Genomic DNA, 21,333 nt, shown 5'->3' with positions numbered 1-21,333 from the left:
AGAAATAAGGGTAGTAAAACCAACCCTAGATTTCAAGTTATAATATTTACAAATATGGCCAAGAAAATGAAAATTCAAAATACTTATGCTGGTCGGATATTTTTATTTTATTATTTTAAAGAGAAAAAAAAATGAGATCACTTATCTTGTTTTAACTTTAGAAGCACAGCACTATTAGTTCAATTCGGTCCTTGATTTATTCTGCTAGAAATAGTCTATATTGTGAAAATATAAGGCAGCACACTGCAATATTTCTATTTACATCACAACAAAATGAAGAAAACAAAACCTCAAAAATGAAAAGGGAAATCCCCTCTGTTATAAATATGAATAGGCCACAGAGGACCTTACAGTTGCTTATACATTCATGAAGTGAATGCTCACACCAATCAACAGTGTAGTTAATCCCCTTCCGTTTGCACTGCAGTCCACTCCAGCATATAAAGGGTTAGAAACCATTTCAAAGCTCAGGCTTCCATCAGGACAGCTTAAACCTGCAGGTAGCAATGGGGAAATGGTGCTCAAAACTAGGGGGACAGGGAATAACAGATCTTTTTTTCTATTGATCCCCAGATCAAAAAAGGTGTGCATGCACCAATGCACATCTGTAATGTGCATGGAACACACATGCCAACGTGCAGAAACATTAGCACACCTCCCCCTCCCCATGACAGAGGGAGAGGAAAAAACAGCAAAGCAGAGGGGAGATGGCCAGTTATCGATTGTGGCCAGGGAGGATGTCACTCCCTATAAAATATTAAAATATATATCTATAGCACAGACGCAAGCAATTAATCATGTTTTATTTTAAGATATATCAACTATTTTAGTCAATTATTCATTTATTTTATAATCTATTAACAAAATGTAACCCCAATCCATACATTATAAATAGGAATAGTCAAACAAAACAAAAACAGGTTGGAATTAAAATATTGATTGACTAGGAGACATGATGGTCTGTAACGCAGACAATGAAACGCTAAAAACATTGAAGATGCTAGAAGTCCCAGGTCAGCAAAAGATTTGAATCCAGCCCTGTTGTGAGAATTTAATATAATGCATTCAAAAAAAGGAGTGAACATAAAATATGAACATTTTTATATTAAACATAGTAACTGTGAAAAACAATCGAAGGTATCAGATGCATGGGGACAATTGAAAGAATGTAGGAAATAATGTGGACATGGAATGATTACTTGTGTGTATTATGTCCAATCCATTCATTTCTTATTGTAACCTTAATTCTAATTTGCTCTTCCCTTCCTCTCTCTCCTGAGGCCCAACACAATACTTCATGTTGGAGGGGGTATTAAAAAGGTGCTGGTGTAAAACCAGGAGATGATCTGTCAAATCATTCATCTCATGCCAAGGAGGGTACTGTACAGCAGGGGACTGTGCCCCTTGAGACACATGCTGCTGAAGGATTAACCCTTTTGATCACACACCCTCTTTCTGCTTCCGTCATTAAAAACAAAAACATTACTCACCCTGACAGTCCCAGTGTTAACCCTTTGAGTGAAAGGTGGCCTAGCTACTCATTCTAAAGCAATGCCCCTGGCACTTGAGGTCGTATTATTATATTTATATGGCGCCAACGTATTCCGCAGCGCAGTACAACGTGTTTGGCAAGAACAATAACAAAATACAGCGAAGACAAACAAACAATAGAAAGGATGTCCCTAGCCCAAGGAGCTTACAATCAAAAAAAATTTTTATAGGAGTGGAGACACCAGGAATAGTCCTCATTTTCATCATCAAACTCTCTCCTAGGCACATAAACCAAACCCACTGGGGGTTAACCCTCATACATTTCCCGACACCGCCACCATGCACATCACAGCCCTTAATTAGAATAGCCCCCCTGTCATTGCAATAACCCTCTCACCCTGTCTGCACACAGACCCCCACTCCCCCTGAGTGAGCGGAACAGGTTGGGTGAGAGCTGCATGTCCCTGCTCCCAGAGACACTCACCGGATCTGTAGAAGGCAGCTATGTCTGCGGAGTCCTTGGCCGTCTCCTCCGCCCCCTCCCCGGTGTTGCTGCCGGTGGCTGTGGCATTGCTGCCGCCGCTGCTGCTGCTTGTAGCCGTGGTGCTTGTGTTAGCACTGCTGGAGCTGTTGGTGCTGGAGCTGCTCATGTTTGGGAAGGGGGTGGACGGGGCAGTGAAGCTTCAGATCCTTTTCTACCACAAGCAGCAGCAGCCAAGAAGATCCTTATCCTCTCACCCTCCTTCCCAACCTTACCCTATGTGCTGCCCTTTGTCCTCAGGAGACTGGTGTGTTGCAGCCACCCCCCAAAGCGCCTCCTTGCTGTGAGGTGGGCAAAAATGTTTTTATTTTTTTTAAAGAATTAAAACAAAAGACAAATAAATAAATCCAGGGCTGGTGGCAGTGGATATGAGCCGAGAGGCGCACACGCGCTGATAGGGTGAATGCAAAGGCAGATTGCTTCCTGTCCTAGGGGCGGCCCCGCAAATGCAAAGCACCCAGACTGCAGCCCCACTCCTCCTCCTGGCTGCTTGCTGGTCTCTATCCGGACCGGGCTGAGAAAGAAGCTGCTGCCAGCGGGACCGCCCCGATCCACAGCTCCGGGAGCCCAGCACCGACACTCAGAGGCGACGGCGGCGGAGAAGAGCGGAGGTGGAGCCGGCTAAACACGTGAGGGCGGCCCCGTAACGTGGTGCTGCTGCCGGAGGAGGAGGACTGGGAGGTGGGGATTTGCTGGATAATGGTCATCATCCCAAATCTCTCGCGAGACAAGTCATACAACATTGATTTTTTTCCCCCTCCTCCCCTCTAAATTTAAAATGTGAATAACATATATTTTTTTGCAGTTTGTATGCTGCCTTTTAATGCGTGAGTGATATTTTATTTTGTACAACAATATCTAAATTGTTTGTGATTTATTATTTATTGTCATTCCATTTTTTTTTTACTGGGCACAGTAATTCAGTATTAGGTGATATTTTTTTTTTTTTATATGGGCTAAATTAATATTATAAGACAGGCTTTCAAGTTTCTCTTTTCCTCAGGTCAGTGCCGGATTAAAAGGCGGACTGGCCGGGCATTTACAAAATGGGGCGCCAAAAATAACAGGGGCCAGCGCGCTCTTCTACCGTTGTGAGGTGCCCAGACGCGTAGTACTATTAGTACTGCACGCCGCACCAACACTACTACGCAGCGGGGCGCCTCAGGTAAGGGACAGAGCATGACATGCGCGCGCCCACCTGCACACACATTGCCTTTGGACACCCGGGACAGCTTGGCCACCAGCAGCCAGGACATGTTTTTAGATTTCCAGTGGTGCGCGGGATATATAAAAATGTGTCCTGGCAGCCAAGCTGAGTGTCCTGTGTATGAGTGCGCCCACGAATGGCGGCGGTAGTCCGGGTCGCGGATGCTGAAAGAGCACTCCTTCACCCCCGCTTCCCTTCTGAACTGCAGTATCCTCAGCCTTTTGGACATGGTCCGCATGCTTAGCAACCTCTACCCGGACTGCTGCCGCCATTTATGAGTGTGCGCACACAGGACACTCGGCATGTCTGCCAGCAGCCAGGACACGTGTTTACATTTCCGTGCAAGGCGGGAAATTAAAAAATGCGTGTCTGTGTTCGTTCGCACTCACACACGGCAGCTTCTGTGCAACTAGGAAGACTAAGGCCTCGCTCAGACAGGGCGCGTTGCGATGTGCGCACGCTTACGTGCACACGCACGCCCATCGCAAATTTGGGTTGTTTGGTGGGAGTTTTCAAACGGAAAACTCCACCGGCGGCAAAGTGCAGCGTTGTCGCTGCAACATTTTGCCATCACAACCAAAATTGACATTTTGGGCTACAGTCGCGTGACGCGAGCTAGTTCAGCCAATCAAGGTGAACCAGCTCCGTGAAGTGTACGTTACGCCCCCTGCCACGCCCCCAAATGCTGCGACCCAGCTCCTGCAGTTTGAGCAGAAATCGCTGGGCTGCAGCAGCGCGCGGCGGAGGCACGAACGCAAGTACACAGGCGTAACGCCCTGTCTGAGCACAGTCTAAGAAAATGTAAACAAGGTGGCGAGGTGACCTGTAGCGATGGGGGGGGATTGCGAGGTGACCTGTAGTGATGGGGGGGATTGCGAGGTGACCTGTAGTGATGGGGGGGATTGCGAGGTGACCTGTAGCGATAAGGGGGATTGCGAGGTGACCTACTGCGCAGCAATGAGTAGGGATGTCACATTTTGTCTTCCCGGGGCGCAATAAAGTCTCAGTCTGGCACTGCCTCAGGTTAAGCAATATTCAAGTACTCATATACTCTGCACTATCGCAACTGGACTAACACGACTATTTCTATGTAATTCACTTTTTGTATATATTTATTGCTGATTGATTGTACATGCGTGCCTTATTTTTGTGACAGATTGGTACCCTGTCATTGAAGAGGAACATTTATTAGGATATTACAGAATTTATTTTTAATACTATATAGTCTACTTTTATATTTGTGATCAATTTTATAAAACAAAGTGTCTATTTACCTGACAATATAACCTCCTCCTTTATTTGGCTGCAAATTATCTTCTCCCAGATTATTATGACTCAGAGAGGATTAGTTAGGGTAAATTGATATATTAGGGGCAGGCTTGCGTATTAGAGTTAGTCCAAACAAGTCTTTTATTTATCATTCTGTCGGTTAAATCAGGCTGAACAATAACCTTATTGACCCGGCTGGAAAATGTGTATACTGTATTTCATATACTCATTTGTGTAATTATTTTTTATTGTTTCTTAATTTTGTGGATTTTAATATTTTATTTATAGAATGTAACTTTTACAGTGCCTGGGGTCAAGGTGGCATTCCGTAAGTTCCAGGTCATGTGATCGCTCTAGGGCTGATCATGTATTTGTGCCAGGCCCCGGATGCTGGAAATGGAAGTGAAGAGGCTCCCCTTCGTTTCCATAGAACTGGCCTCATCCCCCACAGGAAAATTAGCAATTGCATGTGACCTACCTGGTACGTGATAAGTACCTCTGGCTGTATGAAGTACACCATAAGGAAAATTTTCAGATGAAGTCACATTTGTTGGTTGTTTAGTTCTACATTTTGGCACTAAAGGTGGTGCTCATTTATATAATGTAATTTATTATACTTATGTAACAGTATTTCTCCTCCCCCCCGACCCCCCCAAACGCAGATAGGGACTTTTACAGGGTGTGTGTGGTGCATACCTGCTGGTAACGAGGGCTGAGTCGTTCGCGATGGCTTTGGGACACAGGAACAGGCTTCTGGGGTCCATACCCCAGATAATACTTAGCAGTGCAGCGCCTCCATCTGCCGTAGGCTCCAGGGATGTATGGAGATGATCTCCCACAGTAGAACTTGTACTCTCCCCCAGTTAGATCACACACCAGGCCAGAGGTATATTGCAAACAGGAACGGTTTATTACTACATACTTTGCAGTAACACAGCTACGCAGCAGTCGTCTGCCGGATACATTCTCATTAGGTCAGCTCTCACTGGAGATTGTCCCTGGACTGTCACTACAGGCCAAGGGCACCCGCAGCCGTCCTAACTCTTCCCCACCTCCCTAGCGGAGGCAGAGGTATAATCACACTCACTCCTCCCCACAGGGAAGAGCACATGGGAAGGCCCCAATCTCAGGCTCCCAGTCGTGTGACCTGCCTTCCTCAGAGGAAACGTAAAAAAATGCTGTATGGTGCTCTAGAACACTGATTAGAACAGTAGCAAGTCCATAAATATATTCTCCAACTGTAACGATCCTAGGAGTATCAAGGAGATAATAGATCAAAAATCACATATAGATCACACCTATTTCCACTATAACATGATGACCTGGATGGAGTTCCACTAAGATAAGTAACAACTCCCACTAGCTAGTGTCCAGTCAGATGTATCGCTGTGGAACAGTAAAAAGGTGTATAAGAGTAGAATTACTCACATATTGATGGTCTTCATCATTTTCCTCCTCTGGTGTGTGCATCCGGTTTTCCAGGAGTGACAACAAGGCAGTATAGGAAGGTTGGAGCACAACTAGGCACAGAAAAAGAAGAGCAAACTGCGAGAGAGTGTGTATCCCATAAAAATATTTAATGGATCAAACCATAAAAATACAGCGAGCCCACGGGCCCCCACCAACGCGTTTCGAGCGGAACGCTCTTTGTCAAGGTGTATACTGACCCCATCTTACCTGGTCTCTGATATACACACAGTTTCCCGCCATCCGACCCCATCCGTTCGGCGCCAGACCGCGTCACAAGTGGCGCGTCATGCGCGTCGCGCAATGGTGACGTCAGCGCGCACATGCGTGTATACAGAATAAACAAACTTTATTAACAATTAACAACTTACAACAAACTCTGAATATCGATAAACCCAAATATAAATATCATAATTAACACCTGAAAAAACATCATATAGTGAACCATGGAGCATATTCTCCTGATATGCATAAACAAATACTGTAAGAGTAATAACATTGATTCAAAATAGAATAAATTTAAATACAGAATTACAATTAATTTAAATGCAAAAAGGAGAACATGATCCAGAGGTGCAGATCAAAAACCTGTATCTAAATGGTTAAAAGAAACCGAGAAGGAAGTCCTTGGAGTTTAATCAAACCATAGACTGATATGCATAATAATGGTATAGCAAACAAAATGTATAAACAAGTGCATGTTTCTAGATATAATTAAAGTATAAACATACAGTTGCACATTTGCATGATACTTAGGCACCGTTATATTCCTATCTGTCATACCACATGTTGATATATACATTCAAATTCTGAATGATAGGGAATCATCTCATTTATGAAACCGTCATCCTAACTAACCAAACTCAGGATGAAGCACGAAATTTTTAGCAGAAAATGTATTTTTGCAGACAATCAGTTTTTCAGATAGTGATACATTCTCTCATGCCTCCACCTCCCATCAGGCTGAACAACAGGACTTTAGAACCAAGAGAGAAAATAGAGGGGGAACAATGGGTCAAGGACGTGCCAGGCGGGATAGCAATGGTGAGAACAAAGAATATTCAACTAAAACATATTTTGGGTCCTCAAAAAACTGGGAACATTCAAACGCACACGAAGAGGGACAAAAAGAAAACAAAAGAAACCCAACGAAAAGGAAGAAGAACTCCTAATTAAAGACACTGGTGTCATCAATTTGTCAAATATACCACTGACATGTGCGGAACTCTCAGTTTTGGATAAAGGACTAAAATTTGCACCTGTATCCAAGCTCAAACTATTTGACACCATTGTAGATCTGAATAAATATACCCGTAAATTAACTCTTAAAAGGTTCTTTGAGGGGAGGAACAGTGATGGTGTTGGGGGGAGCCAGTGTGATTCCGTTGGTCCCGAGATTCCATCTGGTTCTTTGGATGCCGACGGTTCCATTTCTGGCTCCATCACATCACGCGCTGCCCTCACCTTCAAGGAACAGTGTTGTTTACAGGACATGGATTCCCTGTTAAGGGATAATGACAGAAGTGATTTTGTGGATTTAACTAATGTGTTGGGAAGACAGGAATCAGGGCTTAAGAAAAAATCAGTATTTTTCCCCTCACATATGAAGGGTCATTGTCTCACTACCTTTGAAAAACTTGTCGAGAGGGACTTGACCCTGCTCTCTAGGGGATATACATTTGAGTTGTTTCCCCTACGGAGCAGATTCAATAATCTCGACAGGTCGGAAAAGGATGCCCTACACAAATTACAAATGAACAAATCTATAATCATTAAAGGGGCGGATAAGGGAGGAGCTATTGTAGTTCAGAGCACACTACAGTATAAAGAAGAGGCTATTCGCCAATTAACTGATAGATCATCCTACTCTGTTCTACGTGACGACCCCACTCCCACATTCTTGAAACAGCTTAGGTCACTCCTGGAAGAAGGATCCCTTCTAGGGGTTCTTGGACATAAAGAATGTGAATTTCTTTTTGAGGCTTACCCGGTCATTCCTGTGTTTCACCATCTCCCAAAGGTCCATAAAACGTTTGTCTCTCCTCCGGGAAGACCAATTGTTGCTAGTATTGGATCTTTGGGAGATGGTGTCTCAAGATATGTAGACCATTATTTGCAATCATTTGTACGGTCCATGCCCTCTTATATTAGGGATAATGGTGACCTCTTGGAGCTACTTAAATCGGTGGATTGGAAAGGGGGCTACATTTGGGTCACACTAGATGTGGCCTCCTTATATACCATTATTGCGCATCATCAGGGGTTGGCAGCTGTCAGGTCCTATTTAGATCACTCCACACTTTCACTTGTTCAAAGTAGTTTTATTATGGATTGTATACACTTTTTATTAAATCACAATTATTTTTTGTTTGATGGGACTTTTTATCTCCAGACACGTGGAACCGCCATGGGTACCAGCTTCGCTCCATCATACGCCAACCTTTTCCTAGGCTGGTGGGAGTCGGTCCACGTGTTTGGAGATAATAACCCCTATCGACAATTTATCACGTTTTACAGGCGTTACATAGATGATTTGATTTTTATTTGGGAAGGAGGGGTTGACTCACTTTTATTGTTTATAGATTATCTTAACACTAATGATTTAAATTTAAAATTCACTCACACTTATGATTTTCACCATATTCAATATTTAGATTTATTATTATTTATCGATATGGATATGAAAATCAGTTCGGATGTATATAGAAAGCACAATTCACGCAACACTTATTTGAGAGCTGACAGCTGTCATCCTCGGTCTTTACTCAAGTCCATTCCTAAAGGACAATTCATACGACTTAGGCGTATCTGCTCCAACAATGAGGATTTTATAAATCAATCTCAGGAACTTTTATTGAGGTTCGTAGAAAGAGGTTATCTGCATTCCGATTTACAAAAGTCACTTAATGAGGTAGCTAGCATGAGCAGGGATGACCTTTTGAATAAGCAAAGGAAGAGAAAAGATAACTGGGATGAGGTTAATCCAGTTTTCGTGACTCAGTATAGTACACAGGCTAACTGTATAAAGAACATTGTTAAGAAACACTGGTCTACCCTGTCCGCAGATCCATTACTTCAAAAAGTCTACTCAGGAGGGCCACGTTTTGTGTTCAAGAAAGCTAAGACAATCGCCAATTATGTGTCAAGAAGTCTTTTTTCCTCATCAGGGCCAGGTCAGGGTCAGAATCTTCCTAAAGGTTGCTTTAAATGTTTAAAGTGTGTGTCTTGTACACATATGGAATCGTGTGGAGAATTTGAATCATCTAATACAGGACAACGATTCCCTATAACATCATTCATTAATTGTAATACCACATTCACAGTCTATCTTTTGGACTGTGGGTATGGTAAACAATATGTAGGACGCACTACCAGAGCCCTGAAGGCCAGAATGAGAGAACATACAGTATAAGACTCATCAAACTAGGAGACCTTACCCATCCTGTTGCCCAACACTTTACTAATTGTAAATTAGGAAATATAAAAAATCTTAAATACAGGGGTATTGAACATGTTCCTAAACCAATAAGGGGAGGCAATAGAACAGATTTACTGGACAAGAGGGAACTTTATTGGATTTTCACCCTGAATACTAAAATTCCAAATGGTCTAAATTCAGACTGGGATCTCAGTCCATTTTTGCATTAACATTTTCTGCTACATAAAAAAATATTTTCTGCTAAACTGATTGTCTGCAAAAATACATTTTCTGCTAAAAATTTCGTGCTTCATCCTGAGTTTGGTTAGTTAGGATGACGGTTTCATAAATGAGATGATTCCCTATCATTCAGAATTTGAATGTATATATCAACATGTGGTATGACAGATAGGAATATAACGGTGCCTAAGTATCATGCAAATGTGCAACTGTATGTTTATACTTTAATTATATCTAGAAACATGCACTTGTTTATACATTTTGTTTGCTATACCATTATTATGCATATCAGTCTATGGTTTGATTAAACTCCAAGGACTTCCTTCTCGGTTTCTTTTAACCATTTAGATACAGGTTTTTGATCTGCACCTCTGGATCATGTTCTCCTTTTTGCATTTAAATTAATTGTAATTCTGTATTTAAATTTATTCTATTTTGAATCAATGTTATTACTCTTACAGTATTTGTTTATGCATATCAGGAGAATATGCTCCATGGTTCACTATATGATGTTTTTTCAGGTGTTAATTATGATATACATACACTATGTATGTATATGATTTACGGTTTTTTATTAGTCTTCATTTTTTAATTCATGTGTATGTGTTTAAGTTAATAGGTTGTGGAAAGATACCGTTTTTTTCCCTTCCTTTTTTAACATTTAGGTTTTAATATGTTATAAAGGCATTGTATGGCTAGGTCTATTTATATTTATATTTGGGTTTATCGATATTCAGAGTTTGTTGTAAGTTGTTAATTGTTAATAAAGTTTGTTTATTCTGTATACACGCATGTGCGCGCTGACGTCACCATTGCGCGACGCGCATGACGCGCCACTTGTGACGCGGTCTGGCGCCGAACGGATGGGGTCGGATGGCGGGAAACTGTGTGTATATCAGAGACCAGGTAAGAGGGGGTCAGTATACACCTTGACAAAGAGCGTTCCGCTCGAAACGCGTTGGTGGGGGCCCGTGGGCTCGCTGTATTTTTATGGTTTGATCCATTAAATATTTTTATGGGATACACACTCTCTCGCAGTTTGCTCTTCTTTTTCTGTGCCTAGTTGTGCTCCAACCTTCCTATACTGCCTTCCTCAGAGGAAAGGAACAACAACCCTAACATTAGGGCGGTCCTGCCCTTAAGTATAGCCATAAGGCGGACACTCCGTTGTCAAAGCTACAACAGGATGTACCACCCCCTGCTGTCACTCAAGTGCAGCACTGTAACAGGGGAGTAATCCCTGTTCAAGTAATGTACCTTTAATCTAGCAGTGTGGTGGTTAACTGCTGGTAGTCAATTAATAAACACCACCTGCCTGATGTAGATGGCTTACAAAAGCCTGTCTATTGAGACAGGAAGGGACTCCTTAGCTCACTTGTGAGCTGACCTTTGGAGACTGTCACGCTTGTGCTCTCCTCACAAGCGCAGGGAAGAAAGGGAAGGACCGTCAGCAAGGTGGGGAGGCCGCAGGGGATACGAAGGGAGTAAGTTGCCGCGCAGCTGGGGATCGGCGCACGTAGTCACGTGACCGCGCCACGCGCATGAGAATGCGCGACGCGTCCGGAGGTGCGGAGCCAAGCTCAGAGACACGAGTGATCCAGCTGCATGTGTGCACATGCTCTGATAGCAGAGCGGGAGTGCACGCGTTCTCAGGCACCAACGCGGGGGTTATGGGAAGCCAACGCTTCAGCACGGGAGTCTGGAAACAGAAACCAGGAACATGGAACATGGGCATGGAGTCCAGAGCACAAGGTAACATCCAGAGAAGGATTGCTTCTTGGAGAAAGTCCAGACTTCTTAAAGGCATAGTGACAGAACAGCAAGGTGCAGCGAAACTAAACATAACATAAGGGTTCTTAGTCTAATCCATTGGCCAAGGAATTAAAAGCCTGCTACCACGTCAAGGTGAACCCTACGAAGCAGGTACCTACACTACCCGACGGTAAACTAACCTTAGTAGTAAAAGAGTGACTGTCCCAGTCTTCCGGAATCCACAGGAGATAAGTAAAGGTCCCAAGGAGGTCCAGGCAGGTATGCGATGAGTACTAGCAGGCACCAGGGCTGGTAGCAAAAGACTAATAGCAGAGAGAAAGTCAAAGAGAGGCTTACTTCCTGTCAGGAGGAAGAGGGCAGGGTTTGCCAGAAAGCAAGATGGCGTTGCTTGCTTCAGAATCCTTAAAGACACAGGATCTTGACTCGCGGCTAAAGAGCGGCGATCAGAAGTAAACAGGTAAGGAAGGTACACGCCGCAGGGGGCGTGTTCCGCGCATCGTTCCAGAGACAGAGCAGAGGTTCTTGAGTCTCCCAGGAGAGACTGACCAAGAAGAACACAGATCTCTGGAGCTGACCTGTCTTGAGCTCAGCCAGAAAACAGCAGAGCTGATTTCAAGACACAGGGAAAACTACTAAACCTGAAGCTGACACACCCTGAGAGAAGGGAGCTGAACCAGGAACTGAGGAGATTTTACCTCCAAGAAACAGATAAGACTTTCATTCTTAAGAGACTTCTTATATCTGCTTAATTCATGCTATGTGTTTGGGGCTGGGAGAAATGCTTGATTAAGGGAGATGTGAATTATTGCATAGTGTTTCACTAGAAATACTCCCAAGTGAATACAAGCTTTGTCCCCCCCACCCCCTGTGTTTGGATGGATTTCCTGATGAAAAGGATAAGGCACAATAAAGCCTTATTATAATTTCACCTTATAAAAGTCTCCAATTGTGTACCTCTGTGAACGTCCGTCTACATATGGTGTCCGAAGTGAGATGAGAGGTGTCTTTGTAGTTAAAAAGGACCGGAGATTTTTTATGTGAAATTTTTTTTATGCTTTTTGCCTACAAACAAGTCTGAGCAACTTAGAAAAAAAGAAAAAAAAAGAGATCAGAGTTAAAGGGATACACACCACAGAAAACTTACAAAACCACAGATGGACTCTTTGCCCCAATCCCAAGAGGAGAGAGACTGCTGAAACAGCTAAAACCTTATTTGCCTATCACAAAGTGTAATATGGTCATTGAAATAGGGGTTTTGCCTTCCAGCCATAGTCAGGGTTCAAGAAGTGAGTCAGCCCTTAAAAAGGGATAGGTGTTTGTTGTTTTCAAAAGTTTCGCTGAAGCAGTGAATACAGATGGTGACCCACGAGTGGTACTGATTTTGCAAATAAAGGTTGCCACACCGCATAGGGCTACCAGCTGTGAATGGAGTATTTGCAGAAAACTGTGAAAATTGATACAAGACTGTGCTGAAGCAGGGGAATTTTTAGCAAACAAATGCTGAGTGTAAAATTGCCCTATAGGGGAAAAAGGGATTTCTGAACTGTGTAAAAGGTTTTTCAAAGCCAATTGCTGAGTGTTGAGTCACCCTGCCGGGAATGAAAGAAATAGTCCACTGCAAAGAATGTTTTTTTTTCTGCAAGTAAAAAAAAAGTCTGCCTATATATAGATTGGGAGCAATGGCAGAAGTCGTGTACCCCAAAGAAGTGTCTGTCCGGTGCCAACAGTGAGGAACCCTCACCCAACCATCCCAGGGAAGTGGAGCCGGAACCAGTGAGTGACGATCCCTTGACCAACCCTGAAGATGCCCTGAAAAATGCCAGGCATGACTGTGATATGCTCCGTGAACAATTGAAACAAAAGGAAGATGGTTACACAGAGCTACAGAAAAATAACGTGAGGCTACAAAAAGATGTGCTCATAATTTACTCTTTAGCCAGGACAGAATTGGACGATCTCAAGACTGAGCTAGATACTGCAAATGCTACTATTTCCGCCATGGATGGAAAGCAGAGCCAATCTGATAAAATGGTGGCTACGCTAAAGCGAAAGTATGAGGAGGCACTGAAGCAGATGACAGTCTTCCAGCAAGAGGTTCACACTCTTCGCATAGAGCTGAATGCCTCACAACAGGAGGTCAACAGTGTCCAGACAGAGGTGGACGTATCTCAGAAAGAGGTTCAGACACTACGCAGAGCACTGGATGCCTCACATCATGAGACCAACAGCTGCCGCACAGACCTGGAAGTTTCCAGTAAGGAACTACACAGGCTCACTGATGAGCTGGACATTGCTAAAGAAACTATTGACAATCTTAATACAAATCTCCAAGTCTCCCAGAAGGAGCTTCAGACCCTCAACCTAGAGAAGGATGTCTCACGCCAGGAGACTGTCAGTCTCAAAGCAGAAGTGCGTAAATGGAAGGAGGACTGCAAAGAGGCCCTGAATAATACAGAGACTGAAAAAGGAGAACATTTAAGATTACAAAGAAAAAACGTAAAACTCAAAGAAGAAAATTTTAATTTGACAAACAACGTCAAGGAAAAAAATGAAAAGCTGCACGAGCTTAAAGAAATAAATAGACTTTTGGAAGGTGAGAAGTTTGAAGCAGAGCACCGACTGCAGAACCAACTGCAAGGTCTGCGTACGCACCTCGAGAAGGCAGAGGAGAAGCAGCGAACTCTGCAGGATGACAATCTGCAGGCTGTTATAGAAATTCAAGTGCTGCAGGAACGTCTGATGACCCAGTATGTCACCGCAAAGCAGCATGAGAAACTGAAGGCTACCCTGAGCATCACCAAAGCAACGCTAAAAGCCAAGCTTAGAACCCAGGTGACGCGGCACAAAAGGGAGCACAAGAAGGTCCAGAAACTGAAACAAGTAACTGTGGCCCAAGCAAAGAAGTTCATAGTGCTTCACGATGCAATAAAAATGTGGAAGCAAGCTCAGAGAGCAAAGCATGCAGATAAATTCAATTAGAAGAGACTTGCAAGACGCACTCAAAAACAGGGATCTCTCGCGGATGAGATTACAGTCCTACAAGGACAAGTATTGACCCTGACTAAGCGTCAGTATCCCACAGCCTCAAAAACCCATGAAGACAAGGGTACAGTGAGAGCTGGGAATACCGCTCATCTGAAAGACAAGGTTGCAAAATTTGAACCACCTAAACAAGCACTAGCAAAACCTTCAGCCACCCAGCAGGCAACAAAAGAAGGTACATGTGCTGAATTAAAACCAGGAGAATCCTTAGCTGATGAAGCTGAAACGATGGGACATTCTCTGGAAGTGGGTGTGGAATTGCAACTTAATCTCAAAGAGGCTGAACTAGCAACCCCATTGAGTGTGAAAAGGGCAGAGAGACAGCTTCAAGAGTGGAAAACTCAAAGGGCTGTTTTTAAACACTCTGCAACTGCTGCCATACAGTATGCCTACAAAAAGGCCGAGCACCCGACGCGAGGGAAATCTCATGACCGCGCACGTAGAAAAAAGACTATACTTGGAAAAAGTCCTCCTCGAGCGACTGAGGGGTGCTGATCTCAAGCACCTTCAGGAGGAGACACGAATAAACTGGAGAAAGGACTCCAATCCCAGCAGGACTGAGGGTTCTCTTCCTCCATCCACTCTCATTCAAGTCACTGTGACAGAGTCACTGACTCAGTAGGCTGGAATAGTGAATGGAGAGACGCTGCAGCCAGTTCACAGAGTGTTAATGTCCTCAGACAGAAGGAAGCACACCTGAAGCCTAATTAAGCAGGAGGCCTGAGAGACTGCAGGTTTAAAAGCAGGAAGTGACACACACACAGGGAGCTTGTTTTTCCACAGGAAGGTGGAGAGAACTCTCCCGGCTGGGAAGCCGTTGCTGTTGATCTGGTTCCCCAGTGCTGCGAGGAGCTAGGCTGCTGGGACCAGCTGGGACCCCAACCCAGGATAAAGATACAGATTGCTGCGAGGCTGGACACAGCCTGCTCTCTGGAACCATGTTCCTGTTTGCTGTTGGAGCTGCAAAACAGATAAGACTTTATTCTTATTATGCTTATTGGTTATCGTTTGTGTAGCATGTTTTGGGCATGACCAGATTAGCTGGCTGTCCTGTTAGTAAGGGCTCAAGAAGTGAGTTAGTGTCCCTAACGGGACTAGGCTTTAATTTGCAAGAAAGTAGTTTCATAAAGGGACAGTGCACCCGTGCTTATTTTGGTTGTGGCTAATAAACCACTAGTGTTTAAAGTTTCCCATCGTGTCAAGCGTCTTACTGACCCTGCCGCCAGGCCGTCCTGCCACAGGTGGTGTCAGAAGTGGGATGTTGCGCCTCTGGGGGTCAGTAGATGAAGATGTGTTGAGACACTGAACTCAAGCGGAAAAAAAAAAATGATTTTTGCTGAAGCATGGAAGTTACTGCTCGCAAGCGCTGAGTGTAAATTTTGCCCCGTCGGGTATGAAAGGATTGCTGTGTAAAGCTAATGCCTTTTGCTGAAGTGAGTGAATTTGCAGCTAGCACGTGCTGTGAGCAAAGGTTGCCCTGTCTGGTAAAAAAAGAAAGTGAAAATGAATTTTTGCAAAGAAGTTGCCCTAAGAAGAACCCAGAAGGTTCAAATATTGTAAATCAAGAACAACTTATGTGTGTTGTGCAAAGTCTGCCTCGTCGGGTGTGAAAAAAAAACGGGGTTTTAAAATGGCCGCCGTCAAGTGTCAGTTTTGCAATGTACATAACCATACAAAACAGTGTCCCTTCAGGCCATATGATGATTATGATGACGATGCATATGTGGCCCCGAGAAGAGAGACGAACCCGCAGATGAAAGCTGCAAAAGTGTCCAGTGTGTGTGTGCCCACTACCACTGATGCCTCTGGAACTAATAAAACAAAGAGAAAGAAGAAAAATAAAAATATTTCTCATGTCACAGAGGAAGTGACCGAACCACTTGAGCCTGCGATATCAGGACAACAGGCGTTAGCAAGCCACCGAGATGTGCTGCAAACCGGAGTGATGGGCAGAATTGTCACAGGAACGGTGGCAAAGAAAAAGGAGGAGCAAAGGGAAGCTGAATCCTTGATCCAGGGAAAAGAGGCCTTAATTTCTGCACTCCAAACTGCCCAGCGTGATTATGATGTCTTGCAGAAACAATTGAATAGGGAGCGAGAAGCTAATGCCGAGGTAAAGAGGTGTATACTCCCAGCTATACAAGAGTATGCGGCTTTAAAGAAAACAGAGCAACTCTTGCGGAGTGAGTTGGAGGAGCTGACGACAAGCTTGAATAAAGCCAACACCGCAATTGCTAACATGGAATCAGAGAGAACAAGTCCTGACTGGAGACTGTGCTATCAGATGTCCCAGAGAGATGTGCAAAACTTCATCAAAGACTTAGAAGTTTCTCACCAAGAAGCTAGCGCGCTCAAAACAGAGCTAGGTACTTTGAAGAAAGCCAATGAGACGGTCCTAAGGGATATAGAGACTGTGAAAATGGAGAATATAAACCTGAAAGAAGAGGTTTTAAACCTGACCGGTCAGGTCAGTGATGGGACTGAGAAGCTTCACCAAGCGCAGAAAGTGAAGGCGCAATTGGCGCAAGAAAAATTAGAGGTGCAGGAAGCAGTGCAGAATGCAGAGAGGATGCAACGTGTCTCCCTGGAGCAGCACACACAAGCAGCGCACCTATGGCAGAGCCAGCTGCAAGAGCTACATGCAAGTCTGCAAGCGGCCAAGGAGAAGCAGCAAGTGCTACAGGAACGGCTGAGTACCCAGTATGTCCCCACAGAACAGCATGAGGAGCTGAGGGCCACGCTGTACGCCACAAGAGCATTGCTGGGGGCGGAGCTTGAAAGCCAGCTGATTCTGTGTGAGAGGGAGCGCGAAAAGGTCCAGAGACTGGAGCAAGAGCTGGAGAAGCAGAGAGGCAACTCCATCTCCATGAGTCAGTATGCCAAGGAGAAAGAAGCCTGGAAAACAGAAGCAGCGGCGATACTGGCGACAAAAACTACAGAGCTCCAAAAGATGAAGGCGGCGCTGACGCAAGCCCAGAGCAAGCACCGGGAAGAGGTGAAGGCCCTGAGAGGGGATTTGCAGGATTAAATTGAAGAGCTGCAGATGCAGATTGCTGAGCGCAAAATACAACTCGCCGAGAGGGAGGAGGTGACCGTCCGTCAGGTGGCTTGCCTGACATTGCGCTATGAAATCGAGATGGCTGATACCCACAGGCTGCTGGACGACACGGCCAATGAGAGGGACCGACTGCAGCTGGAGCTGGACAAGGTCTGGGAGGAGCACAGGCAATTGCAGGTCAGAAATAGAGGAAAAGAAACAGATTTAAGCCTTGCGCTGAACATGCTAAGAGATGTGGAGTCGCGACTCAACGCCAAAGAGGATGAACTGGCAGCGGCACTGAGTGAAAAAAGATATGCAGAAGGACAGCTTCAAGATCTGAGGAAGGACCTGGAGTCTGAGCGTGCTGGCCGCAAGTTGGCGGATAAACAAAAGCGTGACCTGGACGAGATACTCGAGGCCCTAAAGACTGAGCATGTGGCTATGTTGGACACCGCTCAGTTGGAAAATAAGATGAGAAAGACATCACAGGTTATCCAGCAACACTCCCAACGGAGTAAATTAAAGGGACAAGAAAGAAAGGCCCAAGCCTACGAGTCTGCCGACGGTAATAGAGCGGCATCATGGGGTGCACTTAGGGTTGATAAGACCCCCACCCAAATTGAAGTTATAAAGATAAATGAGGTGAAAACCAACACTAAAAATACGCTGATGGAGAAAGGTCCAGAAGCCATCACCACTGAAGCGGAGTTACTGTCTTTACAAGAGAAGGCTAAGCTTCAAGGTAGCCCTCTAAGGAAGCTTTTCACTGGATCTGATTTAAAGAAGCTTTCAGGCAAGAAGCAAAAAGGAAAGAAGGAAGAAGAGACAAAGGCAGAGGATGTGACAGAACAAGTACCTGTCTCATTGGAGTCTCGTGATCCTGCAGAGGTAGATGGAGGAGACAGTTCGCCCTCTTCTCCTTATGAGTCTATAGAGACCTCTCCTACAGAAAATGTAATGGGAGACACAGCACAGACTGTTGAAACAGAAGGTGAAGGGGCCACTTCTGATGGAGAAAGAAAGAAGGAAGGCATTACACCATGGGTCTCTTTTAAAAAAATGGTCACCCCTAAAAAGCGTGCAAAGCTGCCTTCTGAAAGTGACAAAGAAGATGAGGTTGAAAAAGCAAAGAGTGCTACCATGTCCTCTACTGGAAGTGCTGGTTCTGTTGAAAATCAAGAGGAAGCTAAAGAAAATGGTGAGGAACAAAAGCTGGAAAAGAGCCCGGAAGATAAGAAAAAGGTTGCCAGCTCTGTATCATGGGAAGCTTTAATCTGTGTGGGTTCTTCTAAGAAAAGGGCCAGGAAGACTTCTGATTCAGACGAAGAAGTACAAAAAACCTTTGAGGAAGGTCTAAAAACAGAGGGAGAAGCAGGACAAGCACTGGTGAGTGAATACTATGAGCTAACTGAGGTCTTGGCTCTTCTACAGGGTAAGGGAGACTCTGAGCCCAAGAGGAAGAAGGCAGAGATAGCTGATAGACAGCAGGAGGCTTGGGGACATTTGCAAAAGGGGACACAACAAAGGCGGAGCTTCAACCCTAGACTCAGGACGGCACAAGAGAAAGAGGTAGAGAAGGATGAGTGTTCAGGCCCAGATGGCCTGGTAATTACCCAAAAAAGAAAATGCCTAAATTGGAAGGCAAGAAAAAAAAAATGCTGGTGCACGGGAATGGTGCACGGGCCGCTCCACAGGACAATGTTTCGCTGGGGAGAGGGATATGTGACAGAGTCACTGACTCAGTAGGCTGGAATAGTGAATGGAGAGACGCTGCAGCCAGTTCACAGAGTGTTAATCTCCTCAGACAGAAGGAAGCACACCTGCAGCCTAATTAAGCAGGAGGCCTGAGAGACTGCAGGTTTAAAAGCAGGAAGTGACACACACACAGGGAGCTTGTTTTTTCCACAGGAAGGTGGAGAGAACTCTCCCGGCTGGGAAGCCGTTGCTGTTGATCTGGTCCCCCAGTGCTGCGAGGAGCTAGGCTGCTGGGACCAGCTGGGACCCCAACCCAGGATAAAAATACAGATTGCTGCGAGGCTGGACACAGCCTGCTCTCTGGAACCGTGTTCCTGTTTGCTGTTGGAGCTGCAAAACAGATAAGACTTTATTCTTATTATGCTTATTGGTTATCGTTTGTGTAGCATGTTTTAGGCATGACCAGATAAGCTGGCTGTCCTGTTAGTAAGGGCTCAAGAAGTGAGTTAGTGTCCCTAACGGGACTAGGCTTTAATTTGCAAGAAAGTAGTTTCTTAAAGGGACAGTGCACCCGTGCTTATTTTGGTTGTGGCTAATAAACCACTAGTGTTTAAAGTTTCCCATCGTGTCAAGCGTCTTACTGACCCTGCCGCGAGGCCGTCCTGCCACATCACATAGATATCTAGAATGAGAGTGGAAGGATGGGCTTTGGCCGTGGCAAGCCCGAGCTTCCCAGAAACAGGGGAGGTATGTAACAGGGGAGTAATCCCTGTTCAAGTAATGTGCCTTTAATCTAGCAGTGTGGTGGTTAACTGCTGGTAGTCAATTAATAAACACCACCTGCCTGATTTAGATGGCTTACAAAAGCCTGTCTGTTGAGACAGGAAGGGACTCCTTAGCTCACTTGTGAGCTGACCTTTGGAGACAGAGCAGAGGTTCTTGAGTCTCCCAGGAGAGACTGACCAAGAAGAACACAGATCTCTGGAGCTGACCTGTCTTGAGCTCTGCCAGAAAACACAGCAGAGCTGATTTCAAGACACAGGGAAAACTACTAAACCTGAAGCTGACACACCCTGAGAGAAGGGAGCTGAACCAGGAACTGAGGAGATTTTCCCTCCAAGAACCAGATAAGACTTTCATTCTTAAGAGACTTCTTATATCTGCTTATTTCATGCTATGTGTTTGGGGCTGGGAGAAATGCTTGACTAAGGGAGATGTGAATTATTGCATAGTGTTTCACTAGAAATACTCCCAAGTGAATAGAAGCTTTGTTCCCCCCCCCCATGTTTGGATGGATTTCCTGATGAAAAGGAAAAGGCACAATAAAGCCTTATTATAATTTCACCTTATAAAAGTCTCCAATTGTGTACCTCTGTGAACGTCCGTCTACAAGCACCAAAGGGGAAACTCCCATGATAACTACTGGCAAGGCCTGCTTATACCAGGACTTACTGCCAGGAGAAGGGAAGATTAGTAGTCAGGGGTGACCCTGCTACACTCTCCCTCTGGTGGATTCCCAACGACCTGCTTGGGTCCTAAATTTTCAGGTACCATCGCTGATGAAACCTGAACAACACAAAATAACATTTCACATGAATATCACAGTAGTATGCATGATATACATTTTTAGTGAACAAAGTACATTACGTTTTTATTTGAATACACATTTCAAATTACTGCTTAACTGAAACATAGGTTCCTCCCAACCTGGAGAACCTTTTTCTTAGGGAGGTCCTCTCATGCCATGATCCACTCTCTTTAAAATGAGATCAGAACAATATTCCTGGTAACATACTGGGCACCCACATTTCCCTTTGTCCCTGAGCGGTTTGGGCATAGGTCTACGGGCCTTTACATATTTCTGATACCGGGCCAGAAAAGCATAAGTCAGAACACTCAGCCACACGGAAGAACTGTCGGTCTCAGAGGCCAAATGTTTATTCATGGATTGGATAAAGGCAAAACTTCCTTTCACTGGAGCAATAGCGGTACTCACCGGAGCAGGAATCAAAGGCTTCTCATCCGCCCCAGCAATCACCATAGCAGTGGCTTCATCGCCAAAAGATATCGTGGGATCCGGTTGCAAGTTGTCACGCTGTGCAGCCCGCACACCAGGCCAGTCCCCTGTACTGAGGTGGGATGTTGAATAT

The 21,333-nt window shown here is 44.7% G+C and overlaps 1 protein-coding gene across 5 annotated transcripts in view; it reads right to left on the bottom strand.

The window, feature by feature from the left end:
• Positions 1-2,708, bottom strand: part of LOC142487267 (triple functional domain protein) — a 419,339-nt gene extending 416,631 nt beyond the window's left edge. For 2 of the 5 annotated variants that reach the window (XM_075586256.1, XM_075586257.1), the window contains exon 1: positions 1,889-2,707. In XM_075586256.1, coding sequence (XP_075442371.1) covers positions 1,889-2,141 — 253 coding nt within the window. In that variant the 5' untranslated portion in view covers positions 2,142-2,707. Of the gene's footprint in view, positions 1-1,888 lie in introns of all 5 variants that reach the window. The other 3 variants (XM_075586263.1, XM_075586259.1, XM_075586260.1) reach the window with 3 other exon arrangements.
• Positions 2,709-21,333: the final 18,625 nt, after the last annotated feature.

Source organism: Ascaphus truei, chromosome 2, assembly GCF_040206685.1.
Source record: "Ascaphus truei isolate aAscTru1 chromosome 2, aAscTru1.hap1, whole genome shotgun sequence".
NCBI lineage: Eukaryota > Metazoa > Chordata > Amphibia > Anura > Ascaphidae > Ascaphus > Ascaphus truei.
The sequence above is the reverse complement of the archived record's forward strand: the minus strand, read 5'-3'. Positions and strand labels throughout refer to the sequence as shown.